At 45.1% G+C, this 19,077-nt stretch overlaps 1 protein-coding gene across 1 annotated transcript; it reads left to right on the top strand.

Annotated features, from left to right (window-relative positions):
• LOC136531009 (rho GTPase-activating protein 7-like) lies at nucleotides 1–18,552 on the top strand. Its single transcript, XM_066523714.1, has 22 exons — nucleotides 1–453; nucleotides 1,634–1,670; nucleotides 2,233–2,309; nucleotides 4,992–5,059; nucleotides 5,155–5,233; nucleotides 5,336–5,480; nucleotides 5,560–5,679; nucleotides 5,778–5,855; nucleotides 6,495–6,550; nucleotides 6,654–6,723; nucleotides 7,548–7,635; nucleotides 8,055–8,298; nucleotides 8,468–8,692; nucleotides 9,272–9,586; nucleotides 9,728–9,777; nucleotides 10,581–10,641; nucleotides 10,722–10,805; nucleotides 14,069–14,182; nucleotides 14,262–14,431; nucleotides 14,738–14,804; nucleotides 17,566–17,754; nucleotides 17,832–18,552. The coding sequence occupies exons 1-22, from the start codon at nucleotides 367–369 to the stop codon at nucleotides 18,018–18,020; spliced, it is 2,613 nt and encodes an 870-aa protein (XP_066379811.1). The 5' UTR covers nucleotides 1–366; the 3' UTR covers nucleotides 18,021–18,552.
• The last annotated feature ends 525 nt before the right edge of the window (nucleotides 18,553–19,077 follow it).

Raw genomic sequence — 19,077 nt, forward strand, 5'->3', positions numbered from 1 at the left:
AGCCCGTGCAGCTGTGCCTGGACGAGGAAGAGAGAGAGAGAGGAGGGAGCGGAAAGCCGGAAAGACGGACAGCGCCATCGCTGCCATCGCATTCACAGCGCTACCATCTGCGTCGCTTTCCTTTCCTCTCCTTCCCCTTCCCCTCGCCGTACCACCACCGCTTCCTCCTCTCCGCCTCTGCCTCCTCCTGCAGAAGCCGCCGCACAAAACCCAAACCCTAACGGCCGCCCCTCCGAGGCGCGCCAGATCGGCGGCGGCGGCGGCACCCGCTGCGGCTGCTCCGGATCCAATGCAGCGGCTGCCGTAGCGCGGGGGCGGCCGATCTGAGTTGTCGGCGGCGGCGGCGCAGGCGCAGGTGGGACAAGGATGTCGTCTGCGCCGGTGGCGGAGGCGGCGTTCAAGCGGTACCAGCAGCGCGGAGGTGGCTGCGCCGCGGCGGCCAACGGCAACACGGTGCGTGCGTTCGCGCTGTTCCTTGCGTGGGTACCGGGGGTTGCGGGGTGGGGGTTTGGTGCGGTTTTCGTATCCCGTGCTGATGGGCATCTCCCTCCCCCATTTCGCGTATCGCTGGGTGGCCGGTGCCCGGTGCCCGGTACCTTCCTTGCTTGCTTGTTGAGCTCGCATGGCTTGAGCTGCAAGGATGCGCTTCTCCACTGTGGTGTTGGCCTGTACAAGTCGCTGTTTCTATTACTATTAATAGGGCGGATTGGACCTTGGTTGGATTGCGGTGCTGAGGTGACGGCCTGTAGAGTTCCCGCCTGGCTGGGTCCTCAGGAGCTACACTTGAACGGATAGATGATGATACTGGTGGATTGCTGGTAGTACAGTTCAGATTTGGACTGGGTGTAGGTGAAATTTGTCATCAGGGTGCAGCGGAGATACAACTTAGAGGTGCATTTCTAGAGGCTGTTGTGTTGGTTGCACAATGCTGGGAAGAGCACTGTGGGAGTGATCTGCCTTGAAAACTTAGGGGTTTTGGCGGGCTGCTGAGATAAGTGATATTGATTTTTCCGCAAAAGAAAGTGATATTAATTAACATGGGACAGGCTGAAAAGGGTAGATCAGGCTAGGGTATTCGTGGTATGCAACATGGGGTGGAAACAGTAAAAATATGCTAGAGTATATGGGAAACCAAGCAGCGAGTGGTGTTGTGGTTGTGAGAAGCAACAATACAACGAGGGAGAAGAATCTATGAGGCTGATATGGAAACACACTTACTGTAGCACAACCTGCCATCAACCATCGAAAATGTGTAGGCGTCATGGAAATTCAAAAAAGACGTTTTTCGTTAATGGACCAGCCCAGATACTTATATGATAACATCTTGTTATTTATTTTAGAAAAAAACACAGATGCATTGACCAATTGAAGCGAACCACTTCGGTGACTCCTAGTACCTGTTCATGCTTGCCGCATTTAGGATACAGCTGGGCATTTCCTGTTATCACTAGAGCTGAAATCAAAACTACTTAACTGAGCAGGACATTTTTTTTATTGCTCCATACTACTTATACTGAATCAGCCTTTGGTGGTACAAGATTGAAAACTAGGGTTCTGGGGGTGGGCTATTGCAGTACTCTTTCATTATTTGCTGTTTGTATTACATGTCTGATGCCATAACCGTTCTAACCAGGTTTTCAAGAGTGGGCCTCTTTTCATATCATCCAAAGGTAGCCCCTCATCCCCCTATCTATCTTTTTCAACATAGTGTTTCCCACACGGTGCTCATGTCATGTAAGTTCCTTGGTGAACAATAAAAAATATTCTCACCACGAACTTGAAGAAAATTCTAGAATTGTATGTAAAAACTGAAAAGATTGTTTCTTAAAGATGAGCCTGAAGGAGCTGCTTTATGCATGAAAAAAAATCATTGCTTGTATCGAATTTTTTTTCTCAGTTCTCCTGAGTTAATTGTGTAAGAAAAGTAACCGCTTATATACCGTCATGTATTAGACACTAGTTTTTCAAATTGTTTTTTTTGCTCGACAGCAAATCAACCAACTAAATAACCTCTCAATCTATTTGCTCAAACAATTTGAGTTATTGGAATTATTATTTAATACTAATAAAATCAAGTGATCAAACGATCTTTTTGCTATATAAATTCGTTTGATGCGACACTGATCTCATTAGTTCAGTTCAACATGGTTAATTGTACTCTTTTAAGTTCTGTTCTGTTAGTACCTCTTATTGTTTATTGAGAAAGAGAACTCATGCATCTTGCTTTTTCAGGGATTGGATGGAAATCATGGAAGAAACGTTGGTTCATCCTCACACGAACATCATTGGTTTTCTTCAAGAGTGATCCTGTTAGTACCTCTTTACCTGAAGTCTCTGTGTTGTCAGAATTCTATGATTAGCTAGATCGGAACTTCAATATAAACCATTCCAAGGAGAAATTACCATCAACTGTAACATCTGATGGTTGATTTACTTCTCGTGGTAGTACAACGTAGATTTCCTTAACTGATAAAATGATGCTCCCTCCATCCAGAATTGATAAGTGCCTAAAGGGTTGGACACCGAGACTAAGGGGAGGAAATCCCTCTCCGTGTTGCATACTTGCATTTAAATTAATCGTCATTGTATTGGAGCCACGTGCAGCCAATCATGCTTATGTGATCCACGTGACAACGCCGATGCAACTAGTGCAGCTTGTGTTAGCCCATCACACATACAACGGAAAACAGCAAGAGCTAGCCAGATTTGCCAACAGCGTGTGCGCTGTGAAGCGACGCTAGTGTCTGACTCGGCCCCATACGTTATGCGCTCATCATTCTTGGACTGAGGGAGTACTACTTATGGATCTGGTAACTTAGAACTTGGATACTTCTCTCCAAATTGCACCCTGGAAATTCAGTTTGTCCGCATTCATACATAAACAAACAACATGCATGAGTATTCGCTGGTTCACTTCCTCAATAGTAGACTGCTGGTTGATTTCACTGTTGAAGTGTTGATATGTTTATAAGGCAATCTCTTCTCTGCTATGGGTGTGTTTGGTTCCCTGGCTTGGCCCCTAGCCAGGCATTGCATAATGCAACTTGGGCCTGTTTGGTTCCCTGTATGGCCTGCTAGCCAGGCTTGGACAAGCCCATTTTGTACGGATTAGGTGGCTTCCTGGAAACGCCCGCACCCCTCGTTTTCGCGGAGCCAGGCTTGGCTAGGAGCGAGTGGCCGTTCGCGTCACCTCCGGTCCTCCCGATTCGGTCTTCTTCCCTCCCTCCGGCTTCGGTCCTCGCGGCGGTCCTGCATCGTGGCGCCGCTCCCACCGCGCCGCCAGGCCGTCCCACCGCGGCTGCATCCTTCTCTCGCCGCCGGTCCACCGCGGCGAGCATGCACCTCCTCCAGAAGATCTGGCCGGCGAGCCCTCCGCCTCCCCCTCCTCCTCCTCCACCCCACCAGTTGGCGAGCCTGCTCCTCCTCCTCCACCACGGCACCGGCCGGCGAGCATGCTCCTCCTCCTCCAGAAGATCTGGTCGGCGAGCCCTGCTCCTCCAGAAGAAGATCTGGCCGGCACGCACCAACTTCCCCGCCGCCGCCTCCCCGTCGTTCCTCTCCGCTGTGTTCGTCGAGAAGCTGCACCGGTTCAACCTGGTGTCCGTGCAGGCCGCATAGCAGCCGAGGGAGGAGGCAGCGGCGGCCTCCGCGGCGGCGGCAGCTGCCTCGGCCGCGACTCCACCGACGGGCGCAGAATGGGGCAACAGGTTCCTGGAGGAGCAGCATGTCGAGCAGATGATCGAGGAGCTACTGGACTCCAACTTCTCCATGGAGATTTGTTGCTAGCCTTGCTTGGCTATCCGGTAGCCGCGACACGACCTACCTGGCTGCCTAGCGCCCCTGTCACCGCGCTCTGCTCCCTCTCTGTTTTTGCACTTGCACCATGCATCGCGCTGTTCTTCGTACTTGTGCGTAGTAGAGCTCGCAGCTCAGCTGCACCGTTGTGCTGTTCTTCGTACTCGCCGTGCTCGTTCGCTGGCAAGTGTGGTGTCGCGCGGCCGCCGGCTCGTGCGCCAAGGGTGTCCGCGGCCGCCGGCTCGTGCGGAGGAGGTCTTGTGCCGGCCGGTGGACAAGGACAAATCGCTGCCTGCTACCTTGCTCGCCGAGGTGCCTTGCTCTGCGTAGATGCCCACCATCTGTTCGACCAAAGTCTTCAAAGGGGTAAACTTACCAGTTGAAGGAAGAGGTGATTCTATGCAAACTAAATCAGACAACCAAACACACTGATTCCTAGCTAGGCTTAGACAGTAAGGCAACCAAACATGTGCTGCTTGCATTGGCTAAAGCTGGCTAGAGCTAGCCTGTCTTAGTTTTGCTAGCCAGGCTTGGCGAGGAAGTGAACCAAACACGCCCTATATGTCTTACATGCAGCAGTAATGTTATCATGTGCCACATCTTTTTCTGTACTGTTCTTCTTCCTTGCTTTGGATGTATGAGAACTAACTTATGTTATTGGATACCATATAGTTGTATAAAGATTTGCATCAAAGATCCACTTATTTGGAAATGATAAACCCCATGCTATGAGCAGCAGGTCCACAATCAGGATTTGTTTGTTGCCCATTAAGTTGGCTAAATTAGATAAGGAAGTTAGAGATTTGATCCTTTAAATAAACTTCCGCCCTAACAATTAGTTCTAAATTCTTTTAAAAGAGGAGGATTATCAAAAAAGAACAAGCAGAAATCAGAATGACATTTCCTCCTTGCCTCAGCCATACAACACTGCCCTCATGATTCATGACTGCTTGCTGGCGCTGGGGCCTTCACTCTTGGTTTGTTGTCCACTGTAACTATACCCTCATTCTAGCCTATAGAGCCAGATTCTTAGCTGTGCCTAGCAGCTTGTTCTTCTTCCCTGATATTCCTAGTAGAATTTAATTGAACTACTACATGGCCATTTTTTTTTCTCTTGTTATTTTACCCATCCAATTTATATCTCGTGTAAGCACACATTTTCTCACTTGACTAATAACCTTTTGTTGGAGTTGCAGAGTACGTTGCCCCAGAGAGGTGAAGTGAATGTTACTCTAGGAGGAATTGATTTGAACAATTCTGGGAGGTATTTATCTCAGTCTTGTAATTCCTTTTTCATGTTCCTTTTTGTTGTGTTTGTTGTGCATCAGTAACTGTATTATGAGCACTTCTCACTTGCAGTGTGGTAGTCAGAGAAGACAAGAAGTTGTTGACAGTCCTTTTCCCAGATGGTCGTGATGGCCGTGCATTCACTCTTAAGGTATTCGGCATTTCTTTTTGACTCAATAATTAGGTCCCTCTGATAAAAGTTTTTTGTGTTCTCTATTTCTCTTAAAAAATTCACCTCTGTAAATCGTAACAGGCAGAAACTTCTGAAGATTTGTTTGAGTGGAAAACAGCATTGGAAGAAGCTCTTGCACAAGCTCCAAATGCAGCTCTTGTGATGGGACATAATGGGATATTTCGCAATGACACAACTGACACATATGAAGGAGCTATTCCAAATTGTTAGCCTGCTGCACTATTTCTTTTCATTCTTCTCATCTTCAGAACTTTATTAATTATGCGTTTCCCCATTGTCCACAGGGAGAGAGAAGAGGCCGATCAAGTCATTGGTGACAGGCAGGCCAATTCTGCTTGCACTTGAGGATATTGATGGCAGCCCTTCTTTTTTAGAAAAAGCCCTGCGCTTTCTTGAGAAACATGGTGGGGGCAAAAACTATCTTGAACCTGAAGTTTTTACATATTGCTAAGTTAATTTCCTTGGCATGAGTTTTGATTGTTTTGCAAATCTTCTCTTGCAGGAATAAAAGTGGAAGGAATTTTGAGGCAGGCTGCAGATGTGGAAGAAGTTGACAGGAGGTTGCAAGAATATGAACAAGGTTGGCACCATTTCTTTTGAATAGTATTATTAAACATTGTTCGCCTAGGCGACAAGGCACGGAATTCAGTGGGAGGGAGGGAGGGAGAAGATAGGAAGGGAACTTGCCAACAAGGCTAATAAGAAACTCTCCCTGCTGGCTCCGGCGCTGTTGGACCAGGGAAGCACCATCTCCAGTCAGCTGTGGTGGCAGTTGATATAGAGGGGAGTAGTGGCTGAAGTCGACTTGGAAGGGTGATGCGTCTGTATTCTATCTGAGGGGTGGTGCAGGCAGTGAGGGGGCATGGAGAGTGACAAGGAGTAGCGACAGCGCTGCATGAGGGAGGGATACTGGGATCTAGTGTTTGGCGCTGCTTTGAAAGGGAATGCAGAAACATAGGTGGAGGTACAGGGAAGCATCGAGTGAAGTATGATTATGGCCTTATGGGAGTGGATGGGCTGGGTCAGTAGTATAGCCCCCCTCCCCTTTCTTTCCTCCTTCATGTTCATATCGCCTTGCCTGCCACTGCTATGCATTAAGAGAGGAGAGAGGGAGGGAGGGAGGGAGATTTGTTATCAGGTCTTTGGTTTTGGAAGCTTCTTGTGTTGGTATGACAACATTTGTTTGATTTGCCTACATATCATTTCAATTCCATACCAGGAAGGACCGAGTTTTCAGCAGATGAGGATGCTCACATTGTCGGTGACTGTGTAAAGGTACCCATGCAATTGCAGTTTCATATTTGTTTTGATGCTCCACAGATCATGAATAATTGATAATTGCTTCTCACTAACTGTATTGGTTGGGATGCCTCTTCAGCATGTTCTCCGAGAGCTACCATCATCACCCGTGCCTGCTTCTTGCTGTACAGCATTATTGGAAGCATTTCGTAAGTATTATATTTAGTTTAAGCCAGTTATGCTTGACTATTTATATGTTCTGTGATGTGATGTAAATATTATATGCCTTAAATCTCTTTATGGATGGTGTGGTGGGGCTGATGATCTAGGAAGTATCTTGTTTAGTACTGTAAACAGGTAAACAGTCATACAGGTGATGGTTTGGGTTGTTTGCAGTCAGCCTATGAAAACTTTGATAATCAATTACTTTGTGCTTGTTAAGGTTGAACATTTGGTAGCGTGCATGCAGGTTTGTCTAAAAAGTTCTTAATATAAATTTTGCCATGGTTTGTAAACATAGTATAGTAGAAATAAGCAGTCAAAGTCCATGTCAAAAATGGTGCTCTTGTGACTGTAGGGAGTAGTTCATACAAAATACCTAAAGGGAGCCCTCTGTGTTTTTTTGGGTATAAACATAAGGCAGCTCTCTTCAGAGTCCAACTTGGGTGTGGCTGATGGAAGCATCAAATTTGTTTGGTACACGGCAGATACCATTTGGAATCCAACACAAGTGTGGGTGTCCAGCTTCACACAATTATGAGGTATCTGAGTAACATTGGTTACTTTGGTCACTGGCCAAATATAACTAGCAGAACTTGCACCTGTGGATTTCTCTTTGTTGGTAGGTCATGTTGGGTTCATCTGAAGCTTACGAAACTTTTTTTAGACTAAAACTTTAGTAGTGGTGTTGCATCTTAATAACTCAGATGATTATTATGGATGTATCCAAGAGCCCAGGACTATTCATGCATTCTTTTTCTTTTGATGTTTACTATGTGGCTTACTGTTCCTACCCTGTTTCACTTGCCCCTAGGCCTGGAAACTAAGGATGCTAGGATAAATGCTATGTGTTCAGCTATATCTGAGACATTTCCTGAGCCCAATCGGAGGTTGTTGCAGAGGTTAGTTTTTCATTTTTTTATCATAGCAATATCCTTAAGCACTGGATAACATCTAGTTTATTTTTTTGGGTAAGTTATCTTATCGGTAGACTTTCTCTTGGTCAGACAGGTTAATAGCTTATGCTAAATGCACTGCATGATAATTTGTGTGTGATATACAGTTTGCTAATGAGGCTAAGCATGTCATTATTGTCTTGCAGATGCTACTTGCACTTAAAATAATCACTAATACTCCTTGGCTTCACAATATTTGTCTACTTTATTCAGAATTACAATTTTTACAACATTAAGTGAATGTATTTATTGCATTTTTCTTCATCCCTGCTATTAATGATGTGAAGCATAGGTATTGGAACATTTGTTATTACAAAAAATCGTTCCTCAAATAGTTGTAATGTTTTTTATTTTTTTTTCTGTAGAATTTTAAAAATGATGCACACCATTGCATCTCACACTTCTGAAAATCGAATGACTGCATCGGCAGTTGCTGCCTGTATGGCACCTCTTCTGTTGCGTCCACTTCTGGCTGGTGAATGTGAGATGGATGAGGTATTTGATATGGATGGTGACGATTCTGCTCAGCTTCTTGCTGCAGCAAATGCCGCAAACAGTGCTCAAGGAATTGTCGCAACTCTCTTGGAGGAATATGATGGCATTTTTCATGTAAGATTCTTTCAGCCTTGGATTTAATCTTTTGCAGTATCCGCATTGAATTTGGCTCTAGAAAAATGTATTTGAGCATATATCATGTTAGCAGTGCTTAAAAATTTGCACATGAGAGAGAAAGCAAGCATCACTCCCTATTGATCATCTATGATTACCATTTTTTCAGGATGAACACCTCAGATGTTCCTTGTCACCTGAATCTCAAATTGAAGATAGTGGTACTGAAGCATCAACTGATGATGGGAATTTGGATGCCAAGGACAATGGATTTCATGATGCAGAAAATGACGTAGATCAAGAAATGAATGATGACAATGGCGTGGAGCGTATACTTAGTGGAAAATTGAGTGAGAGCAGTGGATATGCTGGCAGCGACCTCTATGACTACAAGGTTTGGTTTTGTGTGCTTCATTCTTTTGATTTTTCTGATAATTGGTGTTTAGTGGTTTTACTATTACTACTGTGAGTCTTTAGTGTGAGTATGGTACTGGTGTTCAAGAGATGATATGAAATGGTGGCATACCAAGCGTAATGTGTCCGATTTTCTGTTAAAGTATATCAAGCCCATATGCGCCTGCAATATATGGGCTTGATATACTTAACATTGTCATTGATCAATAGAAATATGAATGGCTTGAGTGGAAGTGTTGCCAATTTTCATTATTACCTAGCAGCATCTAGTGTGTATGCAATTAAATGATAGTGCAGGCCAGAAGCCCCATTTTGTGTGTGTTAAATTTTGGATATGCATCTAAGGAAGAACTATGTTTAAGGGTTTGTTGGTGGATTTCCAATTTTTATGATAGCATGTTTGCTTGTTACATTCCTTTCTGGCGCCAACATTCCTTGTGTTGACTGTTTTCTAGGTTTTGTTATAGCGAGTTCTAATATTTAATGCTGTATTTGTTGATGTGCTAGTTTCCATGCTGTACTTTGTCTGTTGCTTACTGCCCTTTTCCTGATTGAACAGGCAGTCAATGCTGAGGAGTCATACGCGGAACGCCCTGTGGAGGTGTTGGAAGGAAATTTGAATTTGAGCAAAATACAAAATAGCCGTTCAACTGAAAACGGTTCAGCAAATGTGGACACCTTACTCAGTGAAAACAATCCTTCTAATCCAACAGTTGGTCATGAGACTCTGTCTATGGGGGAGATCCTTTCTTCTTTTGATCCTGGAATTTCTGTACCGAGCCAAAGTTCTGAATATTCTGTAGAGAGACAGTCAAACAAAATTAATGGATCTCACCCACATGTGAAGCGGAGTAACTTTTGGGGGAGGAATAATGTAAGCAAGAAAAGTAGTTTACATTTTTTTTTCTGTTTTCCTTTGATTGCACTCTAATTGAATTCCATTTTGCTCCTGTTTTTGTGTTAAGTATAGCATTAGCCTCGTTCAAATCCTGATTCTTATGCATGGTTCATGCAGGCAAGGAAGAGCCAAAACTCAGAATCAGTCGATTCATCTGGAGAAGAAGAGTAAGCTCTTTGCCATTAAAGCATTAACCATATGTGACTAATTTTTCATGGAGTGGAATTTGTTGATTGTTGTAATTGTAACTATGAGAAATCGGGAGATGGGAACCATTCTAGATAAAGCCACCATGCCAGGAGGGGGAGGGGCACATGGGCTGCCTGGTGGGCTGGGCCAGTCCATTTCTTACTCCTTTCTTTTTCTTTTTTCCTTTTCTTTTTTCTTCGTCAACTACTGCTCTAAGCTGATGCTTTAAGTTTTGCTTAAATTCTTAAGGTGTCGCCTCGCCTCACGCTTAGTCGTTTAAGCGTAAGGCGGTAGTCCGTCGCCAGGCCTCGCCTTACTGCCTTAATAACCATGGTTGTAACTATGAGAAGTAATTTGCATTGAGGGAATTTAATACCACCCTTTATGACAGTAGTATTGTAGCATATTTTTGTCCATTCTTATTACCTCCTTTCCAAATTATAAGTCGCTTTGACTTTTTTGGTACATAGAATTTGCTATGTATCTAGACAGACGTTATATCTAGATGCATAGCAAAATAGATGTACCAAAAAAGTCAAAACGACTTATAATTTGGAACGGAGGGAGTACTTAGTTATAAATATGGAATATTGTTTGTATTTGAAGCTCACTATTTAACAATGACAATAATTGTTTCTTAGCTTTCTTGTTATGTTACCACATCTGCCTCTGCGTTTTACAAACAAAGCATGCTTTTCTTTTGGTACTTTCCTTTCTTTTCTTGAATGCTTGTAACCAGAGTTCAATTTATTTACTTTTATTACGCAAATAAACATTTCAGGCTTGCTATTCAAAGGCTCGAGATTGCGAAGAATGATCTGCAAAACAGAATTGCCAAAGAGGTAGGGGAAGAATGCACATATGTGCTCATTAACCTTGATCTAGTGGTTTCCTGTAGTCTAATAGAGTAAGTGCCTCTCAGGCTAGAGGGAATGCAATTCTACAGGCGAGTTTGGAAAGAAGAAAACAAGCGCTACATGAACGCAGATTGGCTTTGGAACAGGATGTATGCTCCATTTCCTTGTCTTGTCAGTTTTGCTTATCCATGGTTTGTTTTTTAGAAACTTTTAAGAAGGAAAGCACTCTATTCCAAATTGTAAGTGGTTCTGGCTTTTCTAGATACATAGCTGTTACTACGTATCTAGACATCATGTATATCTAGGTGCATAGCAAAAACTATGTATCTAGAAAAGCCATAATGACTTATAATTTGGAACAGAGTATAACTTTGGTACCTTAGCCCCTGGGATGTCCTGTTTACCTTGGATTTCTAGGTATAGTCCCCCATCTCTGGAGCATGTTATTCAAACTGTCAAGAGCTTTTACTATGAACTTGCTACTGGTTTGTTGGGAGATGTGATGGTGGATGTCATTATATTCTCCTGCTGGCTTTAATTTGCTTTTTTAAATAGTTTTGTAACACCCTATACCTATTGTATAATTAGTGTCTGTGATACCAAGCTGAAAAAGAATTCACATCCACTAATGAAGGATTCCTTGAAAAGTTTTAAGGATTAGTACAACAACAACAACGACGACGACAACAACAACAACAACAAAGCCTTTAAGTCCTAAACAAGTTGGGGTAGGCTAGAGTTGAAACCCATCAGAAGCAATCAAGGTTTAGGCACGTAAATAGCTGTCTTCCAAGCACTCCTATCTAAGGCTAAGTCTTTGGGTATATTCCATCCTTTCAAGTCATCTTTTATTGCCTCTACCCAAGTCAACTTCGGTCTTCCTCTGCCTCTCTTCACGTTACTATCCTGGCTTAGGATTCCACTACGCACCGGTGCCTCTGGAGGTCTCCGTTGCACATGTCCAAACCATCTCAACCGGTGTTGGACAAGCTTTTCTTCAATTGGCGCTACCCCTAATCTATCACGTATATCATCGTTTCGAACTCGATCCCTTCTTGTATGACCGCAAATCCAACGCAACATACGCATTTCCGCGACACTAAGCTGTTGAACATGTCGTCTTTTCGTAGGCCAACATTCTGCACCATACAACATAGCAGGTCTAATTGCCGTCCTATAAAACTTGCCTTTTAGCTTCTGTGGTACCCTTTTGTCACATAGGACACCAGACGCTTGCCGTCACTTCATCCACCCTGCTTTGATTTTATGGCTAACATCTTCATCAATATCCCCGTCCCTCTGTAGCGTTGATCCTAAATATCGAAAGGTATCCTTCCTAGGCACTACTTGACCTTCCAAACTAACATCTTCCTCCTCCCGAGTAGTAGTGCCGAAGTCACATCTCACATACTCAGTTTTAGTTCTACTGAGTCTAAAACCTTTGGACTCCAAAGTCTCCCGCCATAACTCCAGTTTCTGATTCACTCCTGTCCGGCTTTCATCAACTAGCACTACATCGTCCGCGAAAAGCATACACCAAGGGATGTCCCCTTGTATGTCCCTTGTGACCTCATCCATCACTAAAGCAAACAAATAAGGGCTCAAAGCTGACCCTTGATGTAGTCCTATCCTAATCGGGAAGTCATCCGTGTCTCCATTACTTGTTCGAACTCTAGTCACAACATTGTTGTACATATCCTTAATGAGACCGACGTACTTCGTTGGGACTTTATGTTTGTCCAAAGCCCACCACATAACATTCCTTGGTATTTTATCATAAGCCTTCTCCAAGTCAATAAAAACCATGTGTAGGTCCTTCTTCTTCTTCTCCCTATACCGCTCCATAACTTGCCTTATTAAGAAAATGGCTTCCATGGTTGACCTTCCGGGCATGAAACCAAATTGGTTCATAGAGACCCGCGTTATTGCTCTCAAGCGATGCTCGATAACTCTCTCCCATAGCTTCATAGTATGGCTCATCAACTTAATTCCCCGGTAATTCGTACAACTTTGAATATCCCCTTTATTCTTGTAGATTGGTACCAATATACTTCTCCTCCACTCATCAGGCATCTTGTTCGATCGAAAAATATGGTTGAACAGCTTGGTTAGCCATACTATAGCTATGTCCCTGAGGCATCTCCACACCTCGATTAGGATACCATCCGGTCCCATCGCCTTACCTCCTTTCATCCTTTTCAACGCCTCTCTGACCTCAGATTCTTGGATTCTCCGCACAAAGCGCCTATTGGTGTCATCAAAAGAGTCATCCAACTGAAAGGTTGTGTCCATATTCTCACCATTGAACAATTTGTCAAAATACTCTTGCCATCGATGTCAGATCTCATCCTCCTTCACCAAGAGATGCTCCCTTTCATCCTTAATGCACTTAACTTGGTTGAAGTCCCTTGTCTTTCTCTCACGAACCCTAGCCATCCTCCTTCACCAAGAGATGTTTTAAGGATTAGTAGTTCTTCAAAATTCGTTTTTGAAAAGAATGGATTGGGCCTTGTACACATGCAAGAAAAGGTAATAAAAAAGGAAGGAGATGTGTTCTTTCTTTTCACTTAGGTGCTTTGCGAGATGAAAATCTCGTGCACACAGTTTTGCATGAGAAAGATCGAGGAAACTGGAAACCTCTTTGACTAAGACTCTTCCTCTGTTGAACTTTTTTTTTTCTGTCAGAAGAAAAACGGTAGGAGCTCTGCCTCTCTATTTAGGTAGAAAAGGAAATTCAAGTTACATGGCCTATTTCTAGGCCCGAAAGATCTCGCGATGAGGTTACAACATAAAAGAAGGGTCCGGGGCACATGGAGGAGAGAAGCAAGAGCACTACAGAACTCTCTTGCGTCTCACTAGGAAACCTGCTTTTGGATTTTTATTGAAAATGAATCCCAACACTTCAGTAGCGTTCTATACGAAATTTTGCCGCCTAGACACAAGTGTGAAAATCTTGGTCGCTAGGCAAGAATGGAAAGAAGTTTACCTTATTTCTTTTTGGTGGGGGGATGACAGTCTGAGGAAGCATAGCCTTGCAAATCTGTGTCCCTGCTAGACTGGGGTGGTCCTGCCTATAGATGGAAATTATAGACGGTCCTTTATCTGTCAGTACAACAACAACAACAACAACAAAGCCTTTAAGTCCCAAACAAGTCCTTTATCTGTCAGTAACTGTAACCTATAAGCTAGCTATATGGAAGGTTTGAATCGCGCACAACTCAATAATCAAGGGGACAAAAAGTATTACCCGTGCTAAATTCAAGGCTTAAACTGAACATAATCCAAAAGTTGGGGGTGTCAAATGTGTACTTTCCCCTTTATTTTGCTGCTGATATTATTGTTGAATAATCCAGATGTGTACATGGTTTTATAACTTTTATAATAGTACTTTCTACAACTGTTATAATTGTAGGTCTCGAGGTTGCAAGAACAGCTACAAGCTGAGAGGGATCTGCGAGCTGCATTGGAGGTTGGCTTGAGCATGTCTTCTGGACAGTTTTCAAGTGCTCGCTCGATGGATGTGAAGGTACCTTACTACCTTCTACCATACCTACACTTACTGGCTTTGTTTTATTGAGTCTCATTTTCTTCCCTGTGTACGTTAGACAAGGGCAGAGCTTGAGGAGATTGCTCTCGCTGAAGCTGATGTTGCAAGGTTAAAACAGAAGGTTGCAGAGCTTCACCTCCAACTCAATCAACAACATAAACACCAGTCTGGCTCTGTAGTGGATGCAAATGATCGTCATCACCGCCTTCCTGGTCACTTCTCACAGCAGTAAGATACAAATTCTTTCCTTTGGGATGTTTCTAGATCTTTGGTGATGTTGGAATTTGGTTTCTTGCAACTGTCTGAATCCAAGGGCATTTGTCTGTAGTTCTAAGCCATTCAAGGGAATTCATTTCTTAAATATCAGAGAATCATGCTAAACTTGGTTGTAAGTTGTATTGTAGATTCTACTGTATGCACTATGTCACTGGATTAGATTATTCTTGCATTTGCAATTAGCAGGTCAATGCTTCTAGACATGTGATGTGTATCCCATGTTCCCCAGATTTTGACATGATACTTTTGATCTACCAGAAACTTTGTTCAACAAGGATTTGATATGAACCTTGCTTTCTGCAATCAAGAGAAGCAGAGAAATGAGGTATGTTATGAAATTCTTTTTTACACAATATTCGTATTTAAGCTGAAACCTGTTGAAATTCCAATTCCTAGAGCTTGACTTGTTAGCATGCATGATTCAGTTCTCTTTTGAAATGCTATGTTGATTACAAACTTTCAGTTTTGCAATATAATGGTACTCTTATTGTTCATGGCTGGTATAATTAGAAAATTAAAACCTGTTCAGCTGGTAAGCAAAAATTAAGTGATAGAAAATGAATACCTGAGTGTCATGCCTTGATTACTGACTAAAGCTGTTAGTGACCAAATTACACAGTGAAGGAGAATATAATTGGTGGAGATTGTGTTATATTGCATTGGGCCTCGTGGGCTGATTATATAGAGTACATAGGACTAACACCTCACGTGGTTAGACAATATGGTACTATTCCTAGTTACTCTAACATCCCCCGCAGTCACAGCGGGAGCGCCGCAAACGGTGAGACTGGAGAAGAAGCTGAAGCTAACATCCCCTGTAGTCATAACAGTCGATGCGGCGCATATGATGTGGCTGGAGAAGAAGCTGATGAGTCCTCATGCAAGGCGGTAGCCCTTTGTGCCGATGTCGAGGTAGCCGAGCGTGAGGGCGCAATAGCCGTGGTCGAAGAAGCCGTGCTGAAGATGGCCGAGGTCGACGTAGTTGTGGTCGGATTGCATGTCGATGGAGCTACAGGCGCGCGAGGGGCGCCATGATGATGACGGAGACGCGTCGAGGCAGTCGTCGTGGAAGGGGGCGATGCCGAAGTCAACGCAGTCAAGGCCGTCGTAGACGTAGAAGAAAGGCGACGACGCAATCGAGGCAGACGGGGTAGGAACGGGAGGGTCGATGCCGAAGTCGATGCAGTCAAGCCACCTGTGCGCCGAGGCGTGGGCTGGGTTTGCCAGTCCCAGCAACGCATCGGGGACGAAAGCACGCGTCGGTGTTGCCAATACCGGGCATACAAGGTAGAGGGCCCCAACCACGGTGATGCTGTCGACGTGGTTGTGTAGGACGAAGAAGAAGCAGTGCGAGAGTGCGAGAGCAGACGCATCGGCGAGCAGGGCTCAACGACGATGCGAGGGGTGCGACCGGCGAGCATGGCTCAGCGACGGCGCGGGTAGCGGCAGCTCGATGACGAAGACCCAACCCAATCAGCAGGACGAAGACCTTGTGCAGACGGATGGCGCAGCAAAGAGTGCGCAGTACAGTCGTCGATGCACAGGGGACGGTGATGTAGATGCAACGGCGAAGCGGACACACGGGCGGCGGTGCTGCAGCCCGACGAGGCGACACGGCAGCAAGCCAGTAACCCTGTTGCTCGGAGAAGATGTGCATAGTACTCGGCAATGGACGTCACTGAAGCCAGGTGGATCGCGCATAATCGGTTGTACGGACCGAGTACGCGCGAGGTGGAGCGACGATGGAAGAAGCCGGCGGAGGCGTCCCGATCTGTGGTAGTGATGACGAACCGACGATGTAGACATGCAGACTGAATGACCGAGAAGCGACGCGGGAAGGCATCCCCTCGGCATCGCCTTCCCCATCCAGTCCTCACAGTCGAAAATGTAGATGTCATTGTAGTCGATGCCGATGCCGGAGTTGGTATGCGCGAGGTCGACCGGTGATGGGCGACTCAATCCCGACCAGTGATCGGGCAAACCAAAAAGATACAACAGCAACGGATCAGGTGTACCCCGGTAACAGTGCACCTCAGCGCGGCTCGTCCCGGCTCGTGGCACGAGCTGCCGGAGTCGGACGGGGCGGGGCGCACGGCGGGTCGCGGTCACGCGAGGTCGCACGAGGATGACGCAGATTGGCCGGCCGCCACCATGGCGGCGCGGTGTTGGGGTCGATCTGCCCGGGCCACCACCACGGCGGCGCGGGATGGGGCGACGCCCAGCATCCTCCACGGCGAGCGCGGAGAGGGCGGCGCGCGCCGCGAGAAGACCCGATCTGCCGCTTGACGACGACGAAGAGGGCGCGGGATCAATAGGATCCGGCGCCTAAAGAGGTGGCGCTGCCCCCGGCGGAGATCGATTACTCCCTGGGGGCGTGCGGTGCGGAAGCAGCGGCGGCTAGGGTTAGGATCTAAACCTAGGCGAATGATACCATGAAGGAGAATATAATTGGTGGAGATTGTGTTATATTGCATTTCGTGGGCTGATTATATAGAGTACATAGGACTAACACCTCACGTGGTTAGACAATATGGTACTATTCCTAGTTACTCTAACACACAGAAGCAGCAGTTGGAGTTTCATGCTTATAATTTCAAAATTAACTTCTGCAGGTCTGCAGTGTTCTGGTAAAATGGACCGACCTTTAGTCAAGAGGTTTAATATTTACTGCAAAATTTCCATGTGCTAAAGTTGAGTTTGTCATAGTAAAAAAATGGAGAAAATTTTTGGAGCTTTATCTCGGTGTTCATAACACGTTAGTCTACATAAAGGGCAGACCCAGTGCCGGAGGCTCCCACATGAGTGGGGTCTGGGGAAGGGAAAAACCGAGGCAAGCCTCCCCCCCGCAAAATCTGCGGAGAGGCTGCTTCGAACCCATGACCTGGTGACTCAGTGAGACAGCTCTCACCACTGCACCAGGCCTGCCCTTCAACACGTTAGTCTACATGTCCTTCCATTATCAACTACATTGGAATTTTTATACACTAAAATGACTGGTTATGTGTGGCATTCCCATTTAAATCTGATGAAAAGTTGGTGGATTCTATACTGCATCAAGCAATACTTACATTGAATATTGTCTGCAGGAGAGTTCGGTGGAGTCGTCACAATGGAGAAACATCAAGCAGCATGTGCTACCTTATGGTTCTTCGAGGCCACTCACACGAAAGCTTTCATTTGATGCCTCCTCAAGCGAATCAAGAGGCACAGAAGCCTCAACAAGTATGTCAACAGAGAACACCTCTGTGTCCATCAATGTCCCAAAGTTAGCAGAGGTAAGCGAGACTCGCTGTGCTTTGTTGTTAAATATGCTGCTGTAGCTTCTAAGATGATTTATATTTTTGTATGTTAGGGCATTGAATTTGGGAGGCAACCAATGGTCACATCCTCCACTTTGGTAGAACTAACAACTAGACTAGATTTCTTCAAGGAGCGAAGGTCGCAACTGATGGAACAACTTCATAGTCTTGATTTAGGACGTGGATCTGCTCCTCAGGGTTTTCCATACAAGCCACCATCTCCTTGGAACCACCCAAGGTAGGATGACCATTCAATTTCATGATTGTAAATTCTTCAGTAGGGTTCTTTTCTCCCCGCCTGACAATTGTAGAAAACTGCATATGCGAGTGTAAAGCGGTAGAGTCTTACCGCCTGTGACCGGAAGGTCCCGGGTTCGAGTCGCGGTCTCCTCGCATTGCATAGGCGAGGGTAAGGCTTGCCATTGACACCCTTCTCCAGACCCCGCACAGAGCGGGAGCTCTCTGCACTGGGTACGCCCTTTTTTTTTGCATATGCGAGTGTAAATGTATTTTGTTCTTCAATATGTTTTTGCTTTTGTGTCGCGCGAGAATAGCTCAAGTGGGATGTGTGACATAGTCTTTTGTATGTAATGTTGTCATGGAGGTGCCTTTTAGACAAGTTTTTCCAGTGTTGTGGCGGTGTATATGTATTTTGTGCGTCTTTTCATAGAAATTGGATAGGTTGACTACTTGTATGGCCGTTTGATTCATGCCTAGTGCAAAGGATGAGGAAAACTGGGATCAAATGAGAACCCAGCATGAGTTTATAAATAATTCGAGGTAGGCTTGAGGCTGTGTTTTATCCTTGCAAATTAGTGCCCATCGCTTGTGGCTTGATTCAGTTCTGTGTCGCTTGTCTCCCAGGCTTTCCAGCCAATTTCTATGCAGTTCATATTCTTCTGAATAGGAAAAGAATGTGTCCAGTTATTAATAGAAATTTTAGAACAAGACTGTCCGAAATGTTCGTTTCAATCTTCACACTGCCCCTGTCTGCCTGCGCAATCCCTCAGGCCTTGTTCGTTTCACCTGGAATGATCACCTGGAAAAATTCTTGGCTGGAATGTTAGCTAAATTTATATAAACTTCATCAGTTGGATCAATTCCTGGGTTGATTCTACTGTAACCGAGCGGGCCCTTACCGAGATCTTAGTAGGTCACTTGTCAACCATCCGTGATGGGGGCGCATGGAGGAGCTAATGGATCCAGGGTCCATCCAATTTATTCCCCTCCGCCACACTGAACGTTTGACTCGCGGACTGGAGTGTAGTTGGAGCTGGTAGTTGAAAATAGAAAACGTTG

Source organism: Miscanthus floridulus, chromosome 2, assembly GCF_019320115.1.
Source record: "Miscanthus floridulus cultivar M001 chromosome 2, ASM1932011v1, whole genome shotgun sequence".
Lineage (NCBI taxonomy): Eukaryota > Viridiplantae > Streptophyta > Magnoliopsida > Poales > Poaceae > Miscanthus > Miscanthus floridulus.

Coding starts and splice junctions, on each gene's coding strand:
- LOC136531009 (XM_066523714.1), top strand. CDS start 367: ATGTCGTCTGCGCCGGTGGCGGAGGCGGCGTTCAAGCGGTACCAGCAG. Junction 5,856..6,494: donor GTTGCAAGAATATGAACAAG/GTTGGCACCATT, acceptor ATTCCATACCAG/GAAGGACCGAGTTTTCAGCA. Junction 8,693..9,271: donor GCGACCTCTATGACTACAAG/GTTTGGTTTTGT, acceptor CTGATTGAACAG/GCAGTCAATGCTGAGGAGTC.